The sequence below is a fragment of the Macrobrachium rosenbergii genome, chromosome 20, assembly GCF_040412425.1.
Source record: "Macrobrachium rosenbergii isolate ZJJX-2024 chromosome 20, ASM4041242v1, whole genome shotgun sequence".
Lineage (NCBI taxonomy): Eukaryota > Metazoa > Arthropoda > Malacostraca > Decapoda > Palaemonidae > Macrobrachium > Macrobrachium rosenbergii.
This window is the reverse complement of record NC_089760.1, coordinates 47859265-47881028: the sequence shown is the minus strand read 5'-3', so window position 1 is coordinate 47881028 and position 21764 is coordinate 47859265. Positions and strand designations below refer to the sequence as shown.

At 44.9% G+C, this 21764-nt stretch overlaps 1 protein-coding gene across 2 annotated transcripts in view; it reads right to left on the bottom strand.

The window, feature by feature from the left end:
* The window catches only part of LOC136849338 (ubiquitin-protein ligase E3B), a 961194-nt gene that overhangs the window by 607361 nt on the left and 332069 nt on the right, over positions 1–21764 (bottom strand). For both annotated transcript variants that reach the window (XM_067122700.1, XM_067122699.1), the window contains exon 8: positions 19806–20024. In XM_067122700.1, the coding sequence (XP_066978801.1) occupies positions 19806–20024 (219 nt within the window). The remainder of the gene's footprint in view (positions 1–19805; positions 20025–21764) is intronic.

Here is a 21764-nt window from a genome sequence, read left to right as displayed (position 1 = left end):
ATTTCACAGAGCTGTACACTCAAAAGTTGCCCCTCAAAAGGACTACTAATGCTGGGGTGGCATAGAGGATGGCCCCTTTGTACCTACAAAGTCTCTGGCAGTCAAATTCCACGCTACCCTTCCAGCAGCAGGAGTGATTCCACAGATGGCGGTGGTGTAAAAGGTGGGTCTCTAGTGCCTGAAAACTAGAGGCTCTGGGCAGACAAAGCTCATAAGCCAGGCAAAAGAAATTCATCTTATGAGGTAGTAAGTTGGCCAAGGCACTAGCCACCCATAGAGATACTACCACTAGAGAGATTTAGGTCCCTTCTAAGGCTGGCCAGTACAGTCTATTGTTGGGTCCCTCTCTGGTCACAGACTTTTTCCAAGCCTACACCAATTCAGAATAATATGGGATATTCATTACATTTCTTTTGCTGCTGATACACACTTGACAAGATTGCACATCGTGCACTTCTCACCCTTTTCAATCTCCCCTTTCCTGGTGTGTAGAAGAGCCTAATCTGGTAGGCATCTCTTCTATGAGAAAGCCACTCCAAAATAAACAACTGTTCTCCAATCTTGGACAGTGCCATTGCCTTTGTACCAGGGTCTTCTGCTGTCTTGGATTGGAGTTTCCTTGTTTGGGGTTACAATCAAGCACACTTCTGTTAGTTCCATCTTCCTCTTGTTTTTTTCAAACAGTGTGCAGGGCAGGATTACCAGAAGGACCAAAGATGCCTGGTAGTGTAACAAGAGGTTGCCTTACCCTTATCATTTTCTTTTACCCACAATTTCATTTTCAAAACCACTACTACTGTCCTTCCTTCAGTGCCTGGTTATCTGGAAATGTAATTGCCCTTACTGGGTGGAAAAATCTATTTCTGGGGGAAGACCTGTGTTACCCAGTGAAATAGTCCATTAGCACTGATTTCTAGGTATAAATATTGCTAAATATACCAGAGAAAAAGCTAACCATAATGCCAGGGTTACGACCCCTGGATTGAACACCACTAGATGGTGTCGGTATACACAAGGGGTGAGTGGTTGCCACTACCACAGATCTTCGACCTATAGATTTCTCCAATCTCAAAACCCCGAAAAAGGGAAGAGCCATTCCAAAACCTCATCCCCATACCTAGCCAACCACCACCCCGGCCGCCATCTTCATTCCAATTTAGCACGCCTTCCAAGAAACACCGTTTTTTTCCTTGGTGTTGTTTTTTGGTTTTTTCTGCTTATTCATCATGTCATCCCACCAGGAGTTTCCACCATCTAAGTTGAGTACCATTTCCTTTTGGTTTTTTATTACAGAGGCATTATATTTTGACTGTTCGTATATTGTTTACCAAGGTAAATAGTTCCACGCAGCCGGGCGTGGAGCTGTGTCTGTCTGCCATGCTTGACCTCAGTCTTCGAGATTTTATTAGCAGAATGTTTCTGCTAGTTTTTATCCATGCTCCATTCCATTTAGAGCCTTATTTGGAGAATTTACCATTTCGCTGGTAGGAGGTAAGGGAGCCCATATCATGACTGATCTAGGCTAGGGTTGGAGGTACACCCCTCCCCTTTTTCTGATCATAGTTTTCTCCCTTTTCTCTGGTTTTCTTCCTCCACCAGCGAGTTGGTGCCTTCTCGATGGTGGTATTGTTATTTTCATGATCATAACTGATGTGTACAAGGATGGATGACATGTCTATTCTTGGATTAGTTTTTGTGTACGATTCAAGGCCAGAGGTGGCCATTTTGGGTATCCCCGCTCCCATATAACAGATGTTGTTTGGACCTCTCTGACGCTGAGACATTTATGTATTTATAAGTATATATTTTTAAACTTCTCACATCAAATGGTTAACTTTTTTATGTTAGTATTCTTGACGTCAAGTAGTTTTATTCAATTAGGTATTTTCTAGCCTAGCCTACTCGACCGAACCGTATTCGGTTTTGAAGGGTTAGGCTAGACAGGATAGGCACCTTTACACGATGCTCAGACTACCTAGCTCACCTGACCAGGTCGTTTTGAGGTTTTGGAGGGAGATGTTAGGTTTGTGAGGGAGTTCCTCATTCTCTCTTGGCCCACCTGACCAGGCCGTTAGGTTTTGGAAGGTGAGGTTAGACTAGTGAGGGAGTTGCTCTTCCCCCTTAGCCCACCTGACCAGGCCGTTAGGTTTTGGAGGGTGAGGTTAGGCTAGTGAGAGAGTTGCTCTTCACTCTTAGCCCACCTGACCAGGCCGTTAGGTTTTGGAGGGTGAGGTTAGAATAGTGAAGGGTCTCCTCTATTCATAGTCTACCACCTGACCAGGCTGTCGGTTTTGGAGGGTGTGGCTAGGTTATGCCAGGTTCTTCCCCACCCCAACCTGTAGCACTCATTCTGGCCTTCCTGACCAAGCCAAAAGTTTTGGTTTTGGAAGGTAGGCTGGGATCGAAGGTTGCACAGGTTATTTTGTGTATATAGCCTAGTCCTTCTTTACCATCAGTTAGTTTTTGGCGAGTGACCTGGGCGTCTTCCTAGCAGAGGGAAACCGATTGCTTGCGTTCGGCATCCCCGTGGGGAGGTTTCATTTGGCTTCCAGAGGGTGCTACCCACCCGACTGGTCGCCGTTCGCCAGGCTTCCACCACTCTGCTACCTTTCCCATATCGGGCGGTGTTTCGTTTGCTCGCTTTCCACAGTTATAGCTGGAGCGTCGAACACTGTCCCAGGGATGCAATCATGAGTTACGCTATGTTTAGTCTCCGCCAGGTTAGTCGGATCTTTCGTCGTTATCGTCCATGTTACCACTCCGGTGGGTATGGTTTTCGGTTTAATTGGCGTTTTCCACTATGTGGTTTCCGCCCTGGGCGACTGAGAGATGGGTCATATGCGAACACTCCTTTCCACCACATTACGCCGTTTCCATAATATGTGACATAACGAGATTTCAGTGACAAATCACGGCGGAGTACCATAGCGACGGAGTATCTTAGAGTACTTATTTTTAACATAATCAATAGTTAGCCATTCTGTAGCATAACCTATGTTTATTAGTCTGTACTACCGGATTCAATTCCAGCGGGTTTTGCCTGATGACACGCATGTTTCATCACCCATAAATCTGTGTTAAGGTAGCCTATTACCGTCGGACCTAACTCCAGCGGGCCTTGCCTTGACGTTATTCATGTACCACCATTCCACTTACAGATGGTACGTTGTCAGGAGCCAGGGTGCACGGCGATTCTCCAACAGCCCTGTGGACACGAGGTGTGCTGATCGCACTCCAGCTGCTCGGTCCACGTTGGGGACCTGGTCGTTTGGCACCCGGATGGCTGTGAAGTCTGCTACGCTCTGTACGAGTTAGTGGTGGATGAGTCAGTAAGTTTTAAGAGACCGCTAACCTTTAGTCTCTTTTTGACTTTAATGACTTATATAGACATATACGGGAAATTGGAGAATATTCTCAGTAAGTCCTGCCCTTTCTTACAGTCTGACCAAATCATCCGTGACTCTTCGCTGTCGACCCTGAAGATCTGGGTCGGCAGATTTGGGAGGAACGTTGCGTCTGGCAATCCTTACGTCCTGTCGGAGGAGATTTGCAATCTCCTCTACCCTGGAGCCCGGATCTCTGCTGAAGTGCCGGCGGAATTGGCCGCCCCAATCATCGAGAGGATCCAGCAAGAGACGCAACCCTCCCAAGAGGACAACCTGTGCGGAGAGGTGGCGGAAGAGGTAGCGGCCATCAACATCCACCTCGAGCCGATGAGCGTGGATTTGGACCATCAGGTAGAAGGTAAGGTGGTAAGTGAGGCAGGGGGAGAGGGTCTTGGTAGTTCCCTTTTTAGTTCTCCTTCTTCTTCTTCGTCTTCTTTTCAGGGGTTTACCAAACCAGCTATCCTTGGGGACAGATCTAGGTCTGTTATCTCCAAGGTGAAATCCTTAAAAAAGAAGGACTTACCAAAGTCCTCTAGACCTCAAAGGTCTAATCCGACAGCTCCCTCAAGGTCGTCACTGGCTCTTAAATCAGTGGCGTCCTCAAGTAAGGCTACTCCCCCGTCCAAAGGGTCGAGATCCAGGGTGTCTAAGGCTAAACCCCCACAGCCTAACTTTGACCCTGAGGCCTTCGCCGAACTTCTGATGCAGAAGTTAGACTCCAGGGTTGAAGCTAGGATACAAGACCTTTCTTCTCAGCTTGCTTCAAGCTTGGAGACCTCTGGTCAGTCAGTGCTGTCATTGGCACAAAGGATGGAGGCCCAGGAAAGCTTGCTCTCCGGATTTATCCAATCCGGAGCAGTACAGCACTCCCATGTTGTTCCGGATGCCTCCAGACTGCCCCCCTTTGATAAGGGGAACCCGTGGCGGCTGGCTCTACACGCCCCCCTGCATAATGATACCCTGACCATCGAGGGTTTGGGCACTCGTCATCTGGAAGAACTGGAGTTCTTTCCACCTGACCTGGTACCTCCCTACCCAGGCTATGCCAGGCTAACAGAGGAAGCCTGGATTAGATCCGACAAGGTCGCGAAGGAAACGGTTATCTTTCCCAGGGACCAAGCCCAATCCGCCCTGATGCGCGCTCTCACTGACTGGGAGTGCGAAAATACGAAACTTACTCCCTTTAAAGGGAGTTTTACTTTGTTCTCGGTAGGTGACTCCATCCCTACCCCCTGCACGACTAAGATCGCAGAATTGACAATTCAGGCGGGAATAGATGGCAAACCACTGCCTCAACTCTGGGAGACAGATCCCACCTCCCTTCTTTTCCCCGGGGATTCGGAATATTGGTCGGGAGCTCCGGCTACGTTCACAGTGGGTAAACTCGACCCCGAGTGTGCCTCCACCTTGTTCAGTGAACAGCTTCCCAAGATTCCGGAGGCCCTTCTGAAGGCGGAGTTTGAGGCTAAGTGCAGGTTGAGTCGCTCCCTGCATTCCATCACCATCGCAGAGGTAACAGCGTTAACTTACGCTGACGAACCTCTGTTCCAGGTCCTGACGAAATCATTATTAGCGTTATTCCAATCGGACCTTTATGACTTTGTGGTGGCAAGACAAAACTGCCGGAAGTATGTCTTCGCAGACGCCACTATCAGACATGAGCCCAATAGACTCATGAAGAGTTCTGTCTGGGGACCTAACATCTTCCCTGAGGATGAGGTCAATAATGTTCTGGCGGAGGCAACCAGAGCAAATCAAAGTCTTCGCTCCCGCTGGAGTCTCCCTTTTAAAAGGAAGTCCGCCGAGACCTCCGGACCTCAACCCAGGGAAAGGAAGAGGTTCAGAAGATATAGGAAACCCCAGGCTCAAACTGTGCTTCAAGCTGTACCGGTCTCTCAGATCGGACAGCCTTCTACATCCAAAGCTCAGCCTCAGCAGCAGTTCGCACTGATGCAGCCAGCTCAGCAAGGCCCTGCTCCGCCAGCCTTCGTAGCATCCCCAGCCTTCAACGCTTCGTTTGAAAGCCAAGGGGCGTTTCGAGGCTACAACAGGCATGCGAGGAGGAGTAGAGCCAGAGCTGCCTACAGAGGTAGGACTGCAACCAGACCTCTCTCCTGTGGAAGAGGAGGCCGAGGAGGCAGAGGAAGTAAGTCCTCTTCCAATCAATGAGTCTCCTCAGGTAGGCGGGAGGTTATATCTCATCCGGGACCATTGGACCTTCAGTCCGTGGGCCCACAGCATAGTTTCAAAAGGTCTGGGATGGAGCTGGAGCAGAGGGCCTCCTCCGCCAGTCAGGTTCCATCAACCTCCATCCAAAGACTTACTGGACTTTGTAAAAGACCTTCTTCAAAAGAAGGCAATAAAGAAAGTGAGACACTTGAAATTTCAAGGCCGTCTGTTCAGTGTCCCAAAGAAAGACTCATTCCAGCAAAGAGTAATTCTAGACTTGTCTTGTCTCAACTTATACATTCAATGCGACAAGTTTCGCATGCTTACAATCTCACAGGTGCGGACCCTACTTTCCCGTGGGGCCATCACCACCTCTATAGATCTTTCAGACGCATATTATCACGTCCCGACTGCGAGAAACTTCTCTCCTTACCTAGGGTTCAGACTAGGGAAACAAGCATACTCGTTCAGAGTCATGCCATTCGGGCTCAACATAGCGCCCAGAATTTTTACCAAACTGGCAGAGACAGTAGTCCAACAGCTATGGGCCCAAGGGATTATGTTAGCCGCATACCTGGACGATTGGACAATTTGGGCATCCAACGCCAAGGAATGTCGAAAAGCAACATTCATAGTGATCAACTTCCTGGAATCCTTAGGATTCCAAATAAACAGGAAAAAATCCCGTCTAGTTCCGGAGGCTCAATTTCAGTGGTTAGGAATCCAATGGGACCTAAACACACACAAACTGTCACTTCCGCCAGCCAAAAGGAGGGAAATAGCCAAAGCTACCAGGCAGTTCCTCAAAAACAAAAGAGCCTCTCGTCGTACCCAGGAAAGAGTCCTGGGTTCTCTTCAGGTTGCGTCAGTGACAGATTTGCTGCTAAAAGCCAAACTGAAGGATATAAACAGGGTATGGCAGAGACGAGCCAACAGCAGAAACAGAGACAAGATGTCTCTAATTCCGCCGGTGTTGAGGAAGAGGCTTCGACCATGGTCAACAGTCACGAGAGTGTCAAGGTCAGTGCCTCTCCAATTTCCCCCTCCATCATTAGTGATCCATACGGATGCTTCCCTAAGCGGATGGGGAGGATACTCCCAACACAAGAAAGTTCAAGGAACATGGTTCGACAGTATTCCGCCAGTTCCATATCAACATTCTAAAGGCAATGGCAGTATTTCTAACACTAAAGAAACTACGTCCAACCAGACAGATCCATATCAGACTGGTACTGGACAGTGCAGTAGTTGTGCATTGCATAAACAGAGGGGGCTCCAAGTCGAGCCATATCAATCAGGTAATGATTGCAATTTTCTCTCTGGCAAGGAAACATCTTTGGCACCTGTCAGCTACCCATCTGGCAGGTGTTCGAAATGTCATTGCAGATTCACTATCCAGGACAACTCCGCTAGAGTCAGAATGGTCCTTGGACAAGGCATCATTCGAGTGGATTTGTCTTCAGGTACCAGGTCTCCAGGTGGACCTGTTTGCCACAGAGAGCAACCACAAGCTTCCGTGTTACGTTGCTCCCAATCTAGACCCTCTAGCTCATTCCACGGATGCGATGTCAATCGACTGGAACAGGTGGCAAAGCATCTATCTGTTTCCACCAATAAACCTATTAATGAAAAGTTTTACACAAACTCAGATCATTCAAAGGTCAAGTAGCACTTGTGGCACCCAACTGGCCAAAGAGCAATTGGTTTCCTCTTCTTCTAGAGTTGAAACTCTGAAGAAACAAATCCCCAGTCCAAGATTGACACAAGTAGTACAAACTCGGACTGTGTCAGCTTCCTCAAGAATTCTGAATGCCCTAGCTTTATGGACTTCATGAAGTTTGCAGCTCAGAAAGACGCTAACATTGATCCTATTAATACACTGTTCATAGAATCAGACAAGAGGGAATCTACTCTCACACAATATGACTCAGAAGTTAAAAAGTTAGCATTATTTCTGAGGGAATCTGAAGCTCAAGAAATGACCACGAACCTAGCAATCTCTTTCTTCAGATCATTATTTGAGAAAGGACTGGCCACTAGTACTATTACTACAGCAAAATCTGCTTTAAGAAAAATATTTTTACATGGCTTTAATATTAACCTTACAGACTCATATTTTTCGTCAATTCCTAAATCATGCGCTCGTCTTAGACCAGCAACCCGTCCTCACACCGTTTCCTGGTTCTTAAATGATGTACTTAAATTGGCATCAGACACTGATAATGAATTATGTACATACATGAGTCTGTTAAGGAAAACGTTATTTCTAGTAAGTCTAGCCTAAGGGGCTAGAATTTCTGAACTGTCTGCTCTCTCTCGAGAACCGAACCATGTTGATTTCCTCCTGTCAGGAGAAGTTCTGTTGTCTCCGGATCTCAAGTTTCTAGCAAAGAATGAGGATCCACAAAATAGATGGTCTCCTTGGAAGATTATTCCCCTTCCACAGGATCTGTCCTTATGTCCAGTTAACACTTTAAAAGCTTATTTAAATAGAACTTCTAATAGAATTTCAGGCCCTCTTTTTGTTAGGGAAAATGGAGGAACCATTTCCTTATAGGCCATCAGGCAACAAATACTATATTTCATAAAGCAGGCAAACCCGGATTCAGTACCTAGGGTACATGATATTCGGGCGGTGGCCACCTCAGCTAATTATTTTCATAATATGAATTTTGATGACCTGAAAAAGTATACAGGCTGGAAATCACCAACAGTGTTCAAAAGCCACTATCTTAAGTCTCTAGAGCCTCTTAAATACCCCACAGTAGCTGCAGGAAGTATTGTTCCCCCAGCTCTAAACTAGTTTATGTAACCTTAGTTTATCCTATTGTTTATATTTCACTCGCCTACCTGCCTCGTTTACTTGCCCTGCCTTCTAACCTTTAGGTCAGGTCTGCTTCACCGCCTGACTCCTGGCCGTTTCATGGATTTCCTGTTTGAATCTTTTGTTAGCCTTAAGTGTCTTGGCGTTAGTTATTTTATGATTTAGACTGTGTGCCTTATAATGTTAATTATGTCTTTAATATGAATGTTTTGGGTTATTAAAACACAGTAATTTTCTCATAGTTTTATATAGCTCCATTAAGGTAATTCTTAGAGGGCTTCACCAAGCTTTTGTATGGTTGATTCTCTGTCACTATTTCACTGGGTGACACAGGTCGAGCCCAGAAAAGGGATTTTGAGAAAGGAAAAATCTATTTCTGGGGGAAGACCTGGGTCACCCAGTGACCCATCCCTGTACTTCCTTTTTTCCCTCCCGAGTGGCATACCAAGCTTGGGGGGTGCTAACTTGGGATGAAGATGGCGGCCGGGGTGGTAGTTGGCTAGGTACGGGGGATGAGGTTTTGGAACGGCTCCCCTTTTTCGGAGTTTTGAGATTGGAGAAATCTATAGGGCCGAAGATCTGTGGTAGTGGCAACCACTCACCCTTGTGTATACCGACACCAGCTAGTGATGTTCAATCCAGGGTCAGAACCCTGGCATTATGGTTAGCTTTTTCTCTGGTATATTTAGCAATATTTATACCTAAAACTCAGTGCTAATGGACTATTTCACTGGGTGACACAGGTCTTCCCCCAGAAATAGATATTTCCTTTGTCAAAATCCCTTATATGGTTCCAAATGACACGTAATTTAATACATGTCATAGCTCAACTAATTTCTGGGCACTAGCCCCAAACTGATCCTTGTCTCCTATAGTAATACTTGTCTTCATTAAATCTTCGGTTATTTTCTCTATTGCATTCTCCACGCTTGCATAAAATTAGCAATTGTTTTATATTGTGGGTTAAGAAATCTAGCTAGGTTATATAAACCGTCAGTCTGATTTACTGGTTCCCAGAGTGATAAACAAATTTCTTTAAATTCTACATAGCTATTAAGTTTGCTAAATCTTGTGGAATTCAAAGTTTTATGTGCGTCTCCATGTTCTGGAGCTGACGAGCAACAAGGCTTCATTTATTTTAGTTTTTCATCTGTTATTCCCCTGAAATTATACGACTACCTGCATCTGCTAGTCAATGATTTATAGTATAGGATTCGAGTCTGCTTTTGTCAGGATTGGAATCATCCACCTGTCCACAGAAGCGTGTGGCGGTTGTTATGACAGCCGCCTGATTCATGTTAAAAAATTGTAAGGTGCGAGTATTATTAGTATTTCTGAGCTTGTCCCTGTGTCACCCAGTGAAATTCCATACTAACAAGAATTTCTAGGTATAAATATTGCTAAATATACCAGAGAAAAAAGTTTTCAGGAATGCTGGAGTTACTACCCCCAGATCGAGCATCTTCTATAATGAAGACGTCGGTATAAGCAAGGGTGAGTGAAGGAATCACAAACACAGAACCACACTTGAAAGATATCCCAATGGCAAAACCCCTCGAAGAGCGGGAGCCGTACCAGCTCCCACACTCACCCGCCCGCCAAGCGGCGACCCCAGCGCCATCTGAACTCATTCCATTTCTAGCACGTGATTTGATCACTGTTTTGTTTGTGGCTTGTGTTTTTTGGCGTATTTTGCCTTTATTTCACCATGTCGTCAAACACCTTTACTGTTTCCAAGTTAAGTATTATCTTCTTATGGGGTTTTATGATAAGTTTGGCTGTTTTAGCCCGTATTTATATATTATACGTGGTTTTGTTGGTCGCTGGCGTCCCCTTGTCAGCCATGTCGACCCCGAGGTACGCCCTTCCAGCTTGTTCTGTTTGGGTTTCTCTTGGTCGATTACATTGCTTATCGTCATCCCCTAGGATTCCTCCTGGTGGTCTTGCCTAGGTTGGGTCTTTTGGGGTATCCTCTAATGTTAATTTCAGAGAACTTCCCATCATAGGGGTTCTTACATTTAGGGTTCCCGTAGTATTTCCCCGCTAGGTATCTCCCCAGGATGTTTCCCCATTGGTCAGTTATAGATTTATTTTTATGTTTGTGCTTGATGTCATGTTTTATTATATTTTTAAAATCTTATTATTATTACTTTTTAGAATAGGTACAGTCCTATCTGTTTACTTCCTGTCGCTTTGTTGGTTAGGCTACGTGCCAAGCACAAGCTGATATTAATGTCTAGTGTATATATTTCGTATGTTGGTTAATTATTTATTATTTGTGGTTAACATCCCTGTCCTAGCCCTGCCTAGTGCAAGGTTAGGCTTTTCCTGGTAGCCTATCTGGCCTCCTACTCTCCCTTGTACCTTGGGGTAGGTTAGGTGAGAGGAGGGGATCAGCAGGTTGAGGGAGTTTCTGTTGTTGTTCCTTCCACCGACCGTTGTTTGGGTTGTGGAGTGAGACCCCATTGCCCTCCCCCTTCTTTTCGGAGGGGTAGAGGTTTTTCCCTTGGGTGTGTCTCCTCCACGCTATTTTAGCATTCCCTTACTTTACGGTTCTGGCTGGCCTTCGACACAGGAATTTCTCTCCCTGTTGGTTCTCCATCCCTCCCTTTCATTCTCCCCTTCGTATTTTATAGACTGCGTCTATTACAAGGTGAGAGCGTGGGGGTCTTAGGCTGCTTCCCTTCCTTCCTGTTAGGGTAGGCCTAGAGCTCTCCCTACTTGGGTATTACTTATACCTAGTACACTGTATTTATATGACAGTTGAGATGGGTTCACATCTTCCCTAGTCTCCTGTTTTCCTCTTCTCTGGTCTAAGCCCTTCCTTACCTAGCCATTCCCTTCCCTAGCCTACCCTAGTCAACTTCTTGTCATTCTCATATTTTGTGACATCGGTCCCCGATGATCACCCCGAGTACTTGGTCCTCCTGGTGGAGGGATTCGCTCCTCCCAGGGATGGTTCCTGGTGACATTTGTCTTGACTTTATGTTTCGTTTACCCGCCTCCTCGGATTGAGTGGGTTTTCAACATTCTCAGGGTTGCCCTTCCTCCCTCCCATCATCTCCTGTCCTCCCTTTGCCTCCCCGCTCTCTCTCGGCGCCTGGGTCACTTCTAGTCGGATTTGATTGGCGCTACACCTGCCCATGTGGGTCCAGTTGTGTTTTTGCCTCATCCTTCTTGTGTACTCTAGAGGTTTGTAGAGGTGGTGATGGTACCGACTTCGGGGACTCTACCTCATATATGTTGATGTTAACTGGTTACTTTACCACCCTCTATATGTATACATTTGTTACTGGTCCCATTATAACCCTGCCGTCGGGTTGATATATATTTACTTTAATCTTATATCAGAGTCCGGTGATCCTTCCCTTGGGTTCCGCCTGCTTTATTACTGGCGTTCCTTGTGGTAAGGGTCCTGTTTTTCATTCACTCATTTCAGCCGGAGTATTCCAGCAGTCGAGAGACTTTTTGCTCACCATATTTTAGTATATGAGGAGCAAAGAAATGTTGAGGTTCACTGGTTACTTTACCACCCTCTCTATATGTATACATTTGTTACTGGTCCCCTCTCTCTCCTTAACCCTGGCCGGGTTGATATATTTACTTTAATCTTATATCAGAGTCCAGTGATCCTTCCTTTGGTTCCGCCTTTTTTATTACCTCGTTGTGGTAAGGGTCCTGTCGATTCAACTCTTTCGTCTCCGGAGTATTCCGCAGTCGGGAAACTTTTTGCTTACCATATTTTAAGTTTCTTTGCTTAGTAGGTCCGTTCTGACGGGTTTTTTCATTCCACCGAGTTCTCCGTTATGGGAGCATGGTATGAAAATCCTTATCCCTACATAGTTCAAGTTTCTTAGAGTGGTAGGTTCATATACTTTTCACACTTACAGACTGTTTGTTGTGAGGAGCCCGGATGTGCCGCCATCCTCCACCAACCCTACGGACATGTGGTGTGTCGGACCCACGCTGGCTGTGCGGACCGCTTGATGACTTGATCGCCTGGCATCCGGATGGCTGTGAGGTGCTTCATCATCGCACGGATGTATCCAGGACGAGTCGGTAAGCTGCTTACTCCGCTTTTCCACGTTAGTCACAGTTTATTATTTGGTCACATCTGGCTCTTATATTAACACGGTATTAGCCCTTTCTTGACTCTCTGCTCCTTTCAGGCTGATGAGTCCTCCAAGAAAGAGGCCTTGAGTCTCTCCGCGCCTGGGTGGCTGGGTTCGGGAGGAATGTTCCGGCGGGGTAGCCTTACGCCCTCGATGAAAAGCTGAGGGACCTGCTTTACCCCGGCGCCCGGATCGCTGCGGCCGTACCACCTTGACCATTGAAGGTCTAGGTACCAGACGTCTAGAAGAACTGGAGTTCTTCCCGGCTGATCTCTTGCCCCCTACCCAGGCTTCGTTAGGTTGACGGAGGAAGCCTGGGTGCGCCAGACAAGGTCCCTAAGGAGACGGTGATCTTCCCTAAGGATCATGCGCAAATCTGCCGGTCTTGCGCACCTTTACCGAGTGGCAGGCGGAGAACACGGTTGACCCCTTCAAGGGCAACTTCACTATGTTTTCTCTCGGTGATAGGCTGCCCACTCCCTGCCTGAACAAGGTTGCTATCGCAACCGCTCAGGCTTGCTTGGAAGGCAAACCCTTGCCTCAGCTTCGGGAATCAGACCCCACGCCTCTGATCTTCCCGGGGTGACGAAGTTCTGAAAGATGCTCCATCCACATTTACTGTCGGTAAATTGATGCAGAGCGCTAATAATGGTTAGTTCAGCGAGCAGCTTCCCTTACGGAAGCTCTCCTGAAGGCTGAGTTCGAGGCACGGTGTCGGTTGAGCCGGTTTTTGAACCGCTGTGCCTGTCAGAAGCGACCACCGCCTCCTTTGCAGAGGAGCCACTGTTTCAGATTCTGACTAAATCCCTGTTAGCAGGGTTCCAGTCGGACCTGTACGATTTCATGATAGCAAAGATGAACTGCCGTAAGTTCATCTTTGCTGATGCCACCATTCGTCATGAGCCTAACAGACTCATGAAGAGTTCTTTCTGGGGAGACAACCTTTTCCCAGAAGATGAAGTCTCCAGTGTCCTGGGTGAAGCAACCAGGGCCAACCAGAGTCTGCGCTCAAGGTGGGGTATCTCCGCTTTTAAGCGGAAGACCTCTGAGTTTGGCGCTTCCCAGAATAGGCCTGGGAAACGTTACAGGAAGCACAGGAGACCACAACATCAGGCGTTTGTTCAGGAAGTTCCGGTCTCGATGGTGAGCCAACCGCCCACCTCCAAGGCCCAACCCCAACAGTATGTGCTGGTTCAACCAGCCCAATCCCTTGCTGCGCCTCGACGCCTCCCTCGCCGGCGTTAACCCTACCTATGAAGGCCGTGGGGTCTTTCACGGCCTTAATAGGAGCGCAAGGGGGTAGAGGTCGAGCCCCTTTCAGAGGCAAGGCTGCCTCCACCTCCCGGGGAAAAGTGGCCGCGGTAGAGGAAACAAACCTGCTTCCTCCCACTGAGACCAGTCAGGTAGGTGAACGCCTATACTGGTTCAGAGACCAGTGGTCCTTCAGTCCTTAGGCACACAGCATTGTGTCCAAAGGTCTGGGTTGGAGCTGGATCAAGGGCCCCCCTCCCCTGACCAGGTTTACCAGCCTTCCTCCAAAGCCCTATAGGACTTTGTGACGGTGCTACTCAACAAGAGAGCAATAAAGAAAGTGAGGCACCTCAAGTTTCAAGGCAGGCTGTTCACTGTCCCCAAGAAAGATTCCGGCCAGCAAAGAGTGATTCTAGATCTGTCGCGTCTAAATCTCTACATACAATGCGGCAAGTTTCGCATGCTTACAGTTGCTCAAGTATGGACTCGACTGCCGCTGGAAACTGTCACCACCTCTATCGATCTTTCAGACGCTTACTATCACGTTCGATTGCGCTGGAACTTCTCTCCTTCCAACTGAACAGGAGAAGTCCCGCCTGACTATTCGGAGTCTCGGTTTCAATGGCTGGGTCTCCAGTGGGACCTAACCTCATTCAGGAGTGCAAGCTATCCTTCCGCCGCCAAGCGGAAGGAATTAGCTGCTGCTACCAGAAAGTTTCTAATAGGCAAAGTAGCCTCCCGCCGGACTCAAGAGAGGATTCTGCTCTCTTCAGTTTGCTTCAGTGACAAACCTGCTCTTAAAAGCGAGATTAAAAGACATAAACAGAGTGTGGCGGAGACGAGCCAATGTCAGGCTCAGAGACAGAGTCTCTTCAATCCCACAAATCTTGAAGAAAAGGCTTTCCCATGGTCCTCAGTCCAGGGTCTTTCGTCCAGGGTCTTTCGAAGTCTGTCCCACTTCAGTTCCCCTCCAGCTCTGGTAATCCACACAGACGCTTCATTAAGTGGCTGGGAGGATACTCACCAAAACAAAAAGTACAAGGGACTTGGTCTACAATGTTCCAACAGTTCCATATAAACACCTTGGAAGCTGTGGCAGTGTTTCTAACCCTAAAGAAACTTCGCCCTCTGGCCAGATTCACATCAGGTTGGTGTTAGGCAGCACCGTGGTGGTTCATTGCATAAACAGGGGCGGCTCCAAATCAAGTCGCAGAAAATCAAGTGATGTTTGCCATCTTCTCTGACGAACAAGCACGGCTGGCATCTGTCAGCCACCCACCTAGCGGAAGTGCGGAACGTGGTGGCGGATTCTCTGTCCAGACTAACTCCGTTGGAGACGGAATGGTCCCTGGACGGGAATCATTCAACTGGATCCGCCGCCGGTTCCGGGACTCCAAGTGGATCTGTTCGCCACGGAGAGCAATCACAAACTTCCCTGTTATGTGGCTCCCAATCTGGATCCCCATGCCTATGCCACGGACGCAATGTCTATAGATTGGATCAGTTGGAAGAGAATCTACTTGTTTCCTCCAATAAACATGCTGTTGAAAGTCCTGCACAAACTCAGGTCATTCAAGGGTCGGGTAGCCTTGGTAGCCCCCTATTGGCTGAAGAGCAACTGGTTCCCCCTTCTCCTGGAGCTCAAGTTGCGGTGTCATCAGATACCCAGACCCAAACTGACTCAAGTAGTACAAACCAAGACTGCGTCTGCTTCTTCAAAAGTCCAGAATGCACTGGCTTTATGGACTTCATAAAGTTTGGCTGCACAGAAGGGAGCAAACATTGACCCCAAGTTAACACTCTGTTTCTGGAATCTGATAAGCGAGATTCTACTCTCAGACAATATGATTCTGCAGTCAAAAACTAGCATCCTTTTTGAAGGCATCTGAAGCTCAAACTATGACTACTAACCTAGAGGTTACCTTCTTTAGGTCTTTGTTTGAAAAAGGCCTGGCTCCGGCCACTATTACTACAGCTAAATCAGCTTTGAAGAAGGTGTTCTTATATGGCTTCAAGCTTGACCTAACAGATTCATACTTTTCTTCCATCCCTAGAGCATGCGCCCGTTTGAGGCTGGTAACACGCCCACATTCTGTTACCTGGTTCCTTAACGACGTTCTGAAGCTTGCCTCAGATATTAATAATTCTCAGTGCTCTTATCTGGATCTGTTAAGGATGACCTTATTCCTGATTAGTTTAGCTTCAGGTGCCAGAATCTCAGAGCTGTCCGCTCTCTCCAGAGGTGTCGATCACATTGATTTCCTCCCGTCTTTGAGAAGTTCTCCTTTCCCTGATCATAATGTTCCTAGCAAAAATGAAGACCCTCAGGACAGATGGTCTCCTTGGAAGGTGGTGCCTCTTCCACAAGACCAATCTTTTGTCCAGTCCATACCTTAAGGGCTTACTTACAAAGAACTTCTCAGTGTACATCTGGTCCTCTTTTTATCAGGGAAAAGGTGGAACTCTTTCGTTGAAAGCTATAAGACAGCAAATTCTGTATTTCATTAAACAAGCTAACCCGGATTCAGTGCCTAAGGCTCATGATATCCGTAATGTGGCTACTTCTACCAATTATTTTCATAATATGGATTTTGCTGAACTTACCAAGTACAAGGGATGGAAATCACCTCTAGTATTTAAACGCCACTATCTAAAAATCACTCAAGCTCTGAAATTTTCTACAGTGGCTGTGGGAGTGTCATTCCCCCACCTTAATTTATCCTTAGTCCTTATCCTTTTCCCCCCCTGCCTGCCTCATTTATTTCTCTGCCTGTTCTCCTGGATCAATCATGCCTCACTGCCTAGCTCCTCATTATTGATACTAGTATTATTAACCTTAAGAATGTCTTGGTGTATATGTTTTTGCCATGCTGTTGTTTAGATTTAGCCTAAGAGGTACCTTGTTTGTTTTGCTTTATGCTTTCTGTACCTCTTCTTTTGTGTTGAGTAAATTATATTACTCTTGTCATTGCATTGTTTTGAATTTTTCATATTAAATCTAGTTTTGCATAGCATGTGCTTTTATTCATTTTCACCTCTTTTTATTTTTGTGTCTTTGCAGTCTTGGCATGATTCTGTTTATCAAATTCACTTGGGTGACACAGGGACGAGCTCAGAAAAGGAATTTTGACAAAGGAAAATCTATTTCTGAGGGAGGCCCTGTGTCACCCGGCAACCCTCCCAGTGTTTGGTTTTCCCCTGGTTTGGGCATGCCAACCCTGGGGTGGTGCTAGCCTGGAATGAGTTCAGATGGCGCTGGGGTCGCGCCATGGGCGGGTGAGTGTGGGAGCTGGTACGGCTTCCCGCTCTTCCTAGGGTTTTGCCATTGGGATATCTTTCGAGTGTGGTTCTGTGGTTGTGATTCCTTCACTCACCCTTGCTTATACCGATGTCTTCATTATAGAAGACGCTCGATCTGGGGGTAGTAACTCCAGCATTCCTGAAAGCTTTTTTCTCTGGTATATTTAGCAATATTTATACCTAGAAATTCGTGTTAGTATGGAATTTCGCCGGGTGACACAGGGCCTCCCTCAGAAATAGATTTTTCCTTTGTCAAAATCCCTTTATTAGTATTGTTACTATTATTATCATTGTTAGTAGTATCAGAATGACTAAACACTATTTTGGTTCTGGTTATTTGTGTTATTATTGTTAGTATTTCCTTGCACTACAGCGGAGTGGGAATTTAGTCTTCAAATTCTTCTTCTAATTGTCGACGGTCTTAAATCGTAATGTGAATGTCTAAGTGTTCAGTAATTCTTCAAACACTCATTGCATGTCCACACACAAAAAAAAATTATTCACTCAGAGTACATCAATAAAAAAAAAAAAATTTTTCATTATATTGTACCAAAATTAAAAACAATTTGTCAAATTGTCACACAAAAAAATATTAAATTCTCTATTGAGTTCAGGTGCACAATTAAAACCTTTTTCAATACATAAAATAAATTCTTATAAGAAATTGGGCATCATATCATCAAAATTCATCATAATAAGTACACTAAATTATATATAACTTCTCAAATAATCATCACCAACTGAGTGAAAAAAATAACTAATTCCCTATCTAAATTATTTACTAAATAATTAATTATCATAGAGAGAGTAATGCTGGTATTTATGCAAAAGGAATTTTATTCACTAGAGAGAGTTTTCTTATTTTTCAATCTTATAGCAAGATGCAAAAAATTTTTATATATCTTCACTTATTTATAAAGAGAGAGAGCAGACAGTAAATTCCTTACTGGGTTGTGATGCTGATATCGTGATATCGCTAAATGTTGTGCCTTTCGCGGTAAGTGTTTCTCCGTCGGATCCGCGTAAAAATCTCACTAGGTCTGCGTTGTTTTTCCGCTGTCGTTTTCTGCTTTCGGAATCTTGTTGAAAGTTTGTGAGCTGTTCTTCTTCAATCACTCGATGCAATGCCGCAAACACTGGGCTTATTATCGCTGTCGGCGTCTTGCTCAATTTGCTGACGGTAACAGTTCAAAATGTTTTTGCTTCGGGACACACTAAAACGGTTTTTATTCACACTCGACATTCTTGTTGTAAGCTGCTATTCCTGCATATAAGTTTTTGTTCGCTGGAGTATTTTTATTTCTTCTGATATATTTTGTTTTCGTCAAAAAAAATCTGTTCGCTTTTGTAGAATTTCGTTTCACTGTAACTTAAATAATTGCACTGATAATTTCATCAATGTTCGCTTTGTTTCTGTCTCGCCTTCTGGATCCAAATAAGCTGCCACCATTTGTTAGGAGTTATCTCTCCTTTTATATTCTTTTGTTATATGTTTGTATAGATTTTAGTCTTTCTCTTCTTACCTTGGTTTCTTTCGAGGTGTCTCTTCAGATTAATTGTTCACTGATGATGTGCTATCTTTGTATATTTATTATTTTTAAGTATTGATATCTCTCAGAGAGGCGTATAGAGACGAGAGATCGGTAATTTCTTCACTTTAATTAGTACTTAGTATTATAAAGATCAGTACAAAATTAACAAGTTACAATGATGGAAAACGAATCACTCTTGAATCAGTCTATATGGGGAACACTGAAGCGAAGGGAAACGTACTCTCCCTTGAAGGACACAGTTCTGACTCTACTCTCCTCGTAGGTCTCTAACTCGCTGAACCCTCAGAAAAACTTGCTACCTGCAATCTCCACCTCCTTCTAGCCTTATTGGAAGGATTAATCAGCAAGGCCTCCCCTTCAAGTAGCTGATTGGAAGGACTGTAGTGGGTGTGATTCAAATCTCTCCTTAGAGGACTTGATAGGAGGTGATCTTAGGAGGGTGTGTGAAAGACCCCTCCCCCACACATAATTGATCGGAGGTTGAAGAAGTACATCACTTGGGCCAACCCCCAAATTCCTGGAACTTCCACAAAACACCTTCCTGAGAAGGCGGGGCTATAGAATCAGCTACGGTAAGCATTTAGGCTGTGCTGACTCATGTTTTGGTTAGCTTCAATTGCGAGGCCATTAGTTCTCACTTTTACGACTGTTTTTATGGTTTCAACACGATATACTGCAATGTAAACATCCCGTGTATTGATAACATGACACAACAGCATTTGGGCGTTATCACTGTGTTCTTTGCCTCTCTTTATTCTTATTTCTCTCTCCTTCTCTTTCCTAACTTTCTCTCTCTCTCTCTCTCTCTCTCTCTCTCTCTCTATCTAATTTCCCTATCTATTCTACACCACAACAAAAGAACCTGGGTACAGCTTCGCTGTAAGATTAGGGAAAGAGCCCTCTTATCTTGAGTCCATTACACACTCCATCATGTGTTATAATGTATATCATTATGACACAATACCTGGCCACAAGACCAATTAGAAGGGAAATCTCTGACATTAGTTTGGTCACCATGGAGCTCTGACAGACCCACAGAAGGTAACTCCTTGAGGACGAAGCAAGCAACTATGCTATCAAAAATAATGTAATGCACATAAGAATTAACATACCTTAAACAATAGCATTCAGCACTGGAAGTTATCCATGAACTCAGTATCAATACAGATATCAAAATTACTGAACAAAAATCCAAAACTGTAAATATTACCTGCTCTTTGATCACGCTGGTAAGAGTAGAAAACATCAGTTTTATGAGTGGTCCACTCCACAAAAGTTGCAACTGGGTTTTAACTAGGGAAAGAGATTCATTGAGATGTTGATCAAGAGGTCTAGAAAACCATCCTAAAACTGGGTGCCACTGGGTTAAACTGCTTTGCTTTGTAGTTACATATTCACCACACTTTTCTAGAAGACGTGTCACAACATACTAGAAAACAAATAGATAATAATTATTACACAGTTTAATGCAAAACCATATAGTATACAGAATAAAAAATATAAATGCAATGGTTTGCAGAAAAAAGATAACTTGTATCAGAACAACTACAGTAATTCAAAGAGCCTGAAAAGAAATTCCCTCATCAGTGACAATATATCATTAACTCTGATTAATGAGCATTTTGACCCACTTAATCTTTTAGTGGGTCCCATTAGCTGAAAAACATAATCTTCATTACAAATAATCAGTGATAACATACGACTTTGTCTCCTACCACTGGTATCAATTAAGGAACTTTTGATTACTTGACTCATGCTCCATACAAAATGTGATCCAGTAGACAACAGGCCTTGATACAGCAAAAACCTATTTTTAGTAGTCATTGTGAGTCATCAAGGAGCTACCTTTATGATCCCCCCAGGACTTCCATAAGACAAACCAACTAATGTTAAGAATTCTTTCATATCTGGTTCTGGCCAGAGTAGTGACTGTTGGCAAAGTAATGGAATATAAAAAGACTCATGGCAAGAAGGCTTTTTTTATCTCTGCTGCAACAGTGCACAACTCACCAGCTCCTGAAAGACAACATCCGCCATAGATACCCATGCCTTTTTCTTGGGGAAAGTGAGTCATTTTGAGAACTCACAACAGCTCCCAAAAAGTGTATTTTCCTCAGTGAAAACTTCTTTTTGCTAGCTAGTTGCTGCTTCAACCTCAAAAGAGCATATGAAAGAAGCTGACAAGTGGAAAAATTGGCCTAGCTCCTAAGAAATGAATCCCATCTATCCAGATGAAAAATTATTCAAGGTAATGCCATATAAGAAATTACCTCGCTTGTTTCATTCAGGATTCCCTGAAATATTAACAATGAATTATAAAGTGCGAAGAACCTGTATGTAGGTGACTTATCTAACCATGATGGGATGATGGGATAGGATGCCAGATATCCCAGTGATCAGTGGTTGATAGAAGAAATAAGGGGTATCTGGGAAGGTATACGTGACATCAGACCAAACATAATGTATTATCTGTAATAGTGCATTCCCACAGCCACAGACTTGACAGAGGACACAAGTAAATGACAGCTAGCTGCAAGGGTGATGAAGCATTGTCCCCATCTAAGAGAACTGAGTTTGATGATCTAAACTCCTGACACCAAGATGGTCAAGAAGATTGCCTTTTGGAGCATATAAGCTGTTGCACTGGGGCCAATGAACAGAGGAGATGACAGGAGTTGTAGAATCTTAGTCATCAACTAGGGAATACTGGAATTAACAGGAGCAAGTCTTTGTAGTGTACAGGACCAGAGTGTGGAGCTAATAACTTTAGCACTGGATCTATGCCAAACCCATAGAGCAAGGGTTCTAACGGCATAGTCTTGTATGTAATAACTGTGGTAGCGACAAGAATGTGCCCCCAAAGAAGGGTTATCTGGAAAAAACTTATAACAGTTTCAATCATAATTTCAACCTGGCTCTGTTTGTGGAGTTAATCAAACCACACTTACCATATGGACTGGTATTGCCAGATAGATGAAGACCAAGTTATGCTACCAGGTACCTAGCAATGTTAGATGCATGATTTTTATAGTACAATAGATTTAAAGAGTCCACACCTGAAGGTCATGGCTCAGCAAGAAATACATAGACAGCTTTCCCTCCTACTGTCTGAGATAGAACAGCAGAGAGTTGTGAAACTGATTTTCTCAGCTGTTGTTTTAGCAGAATG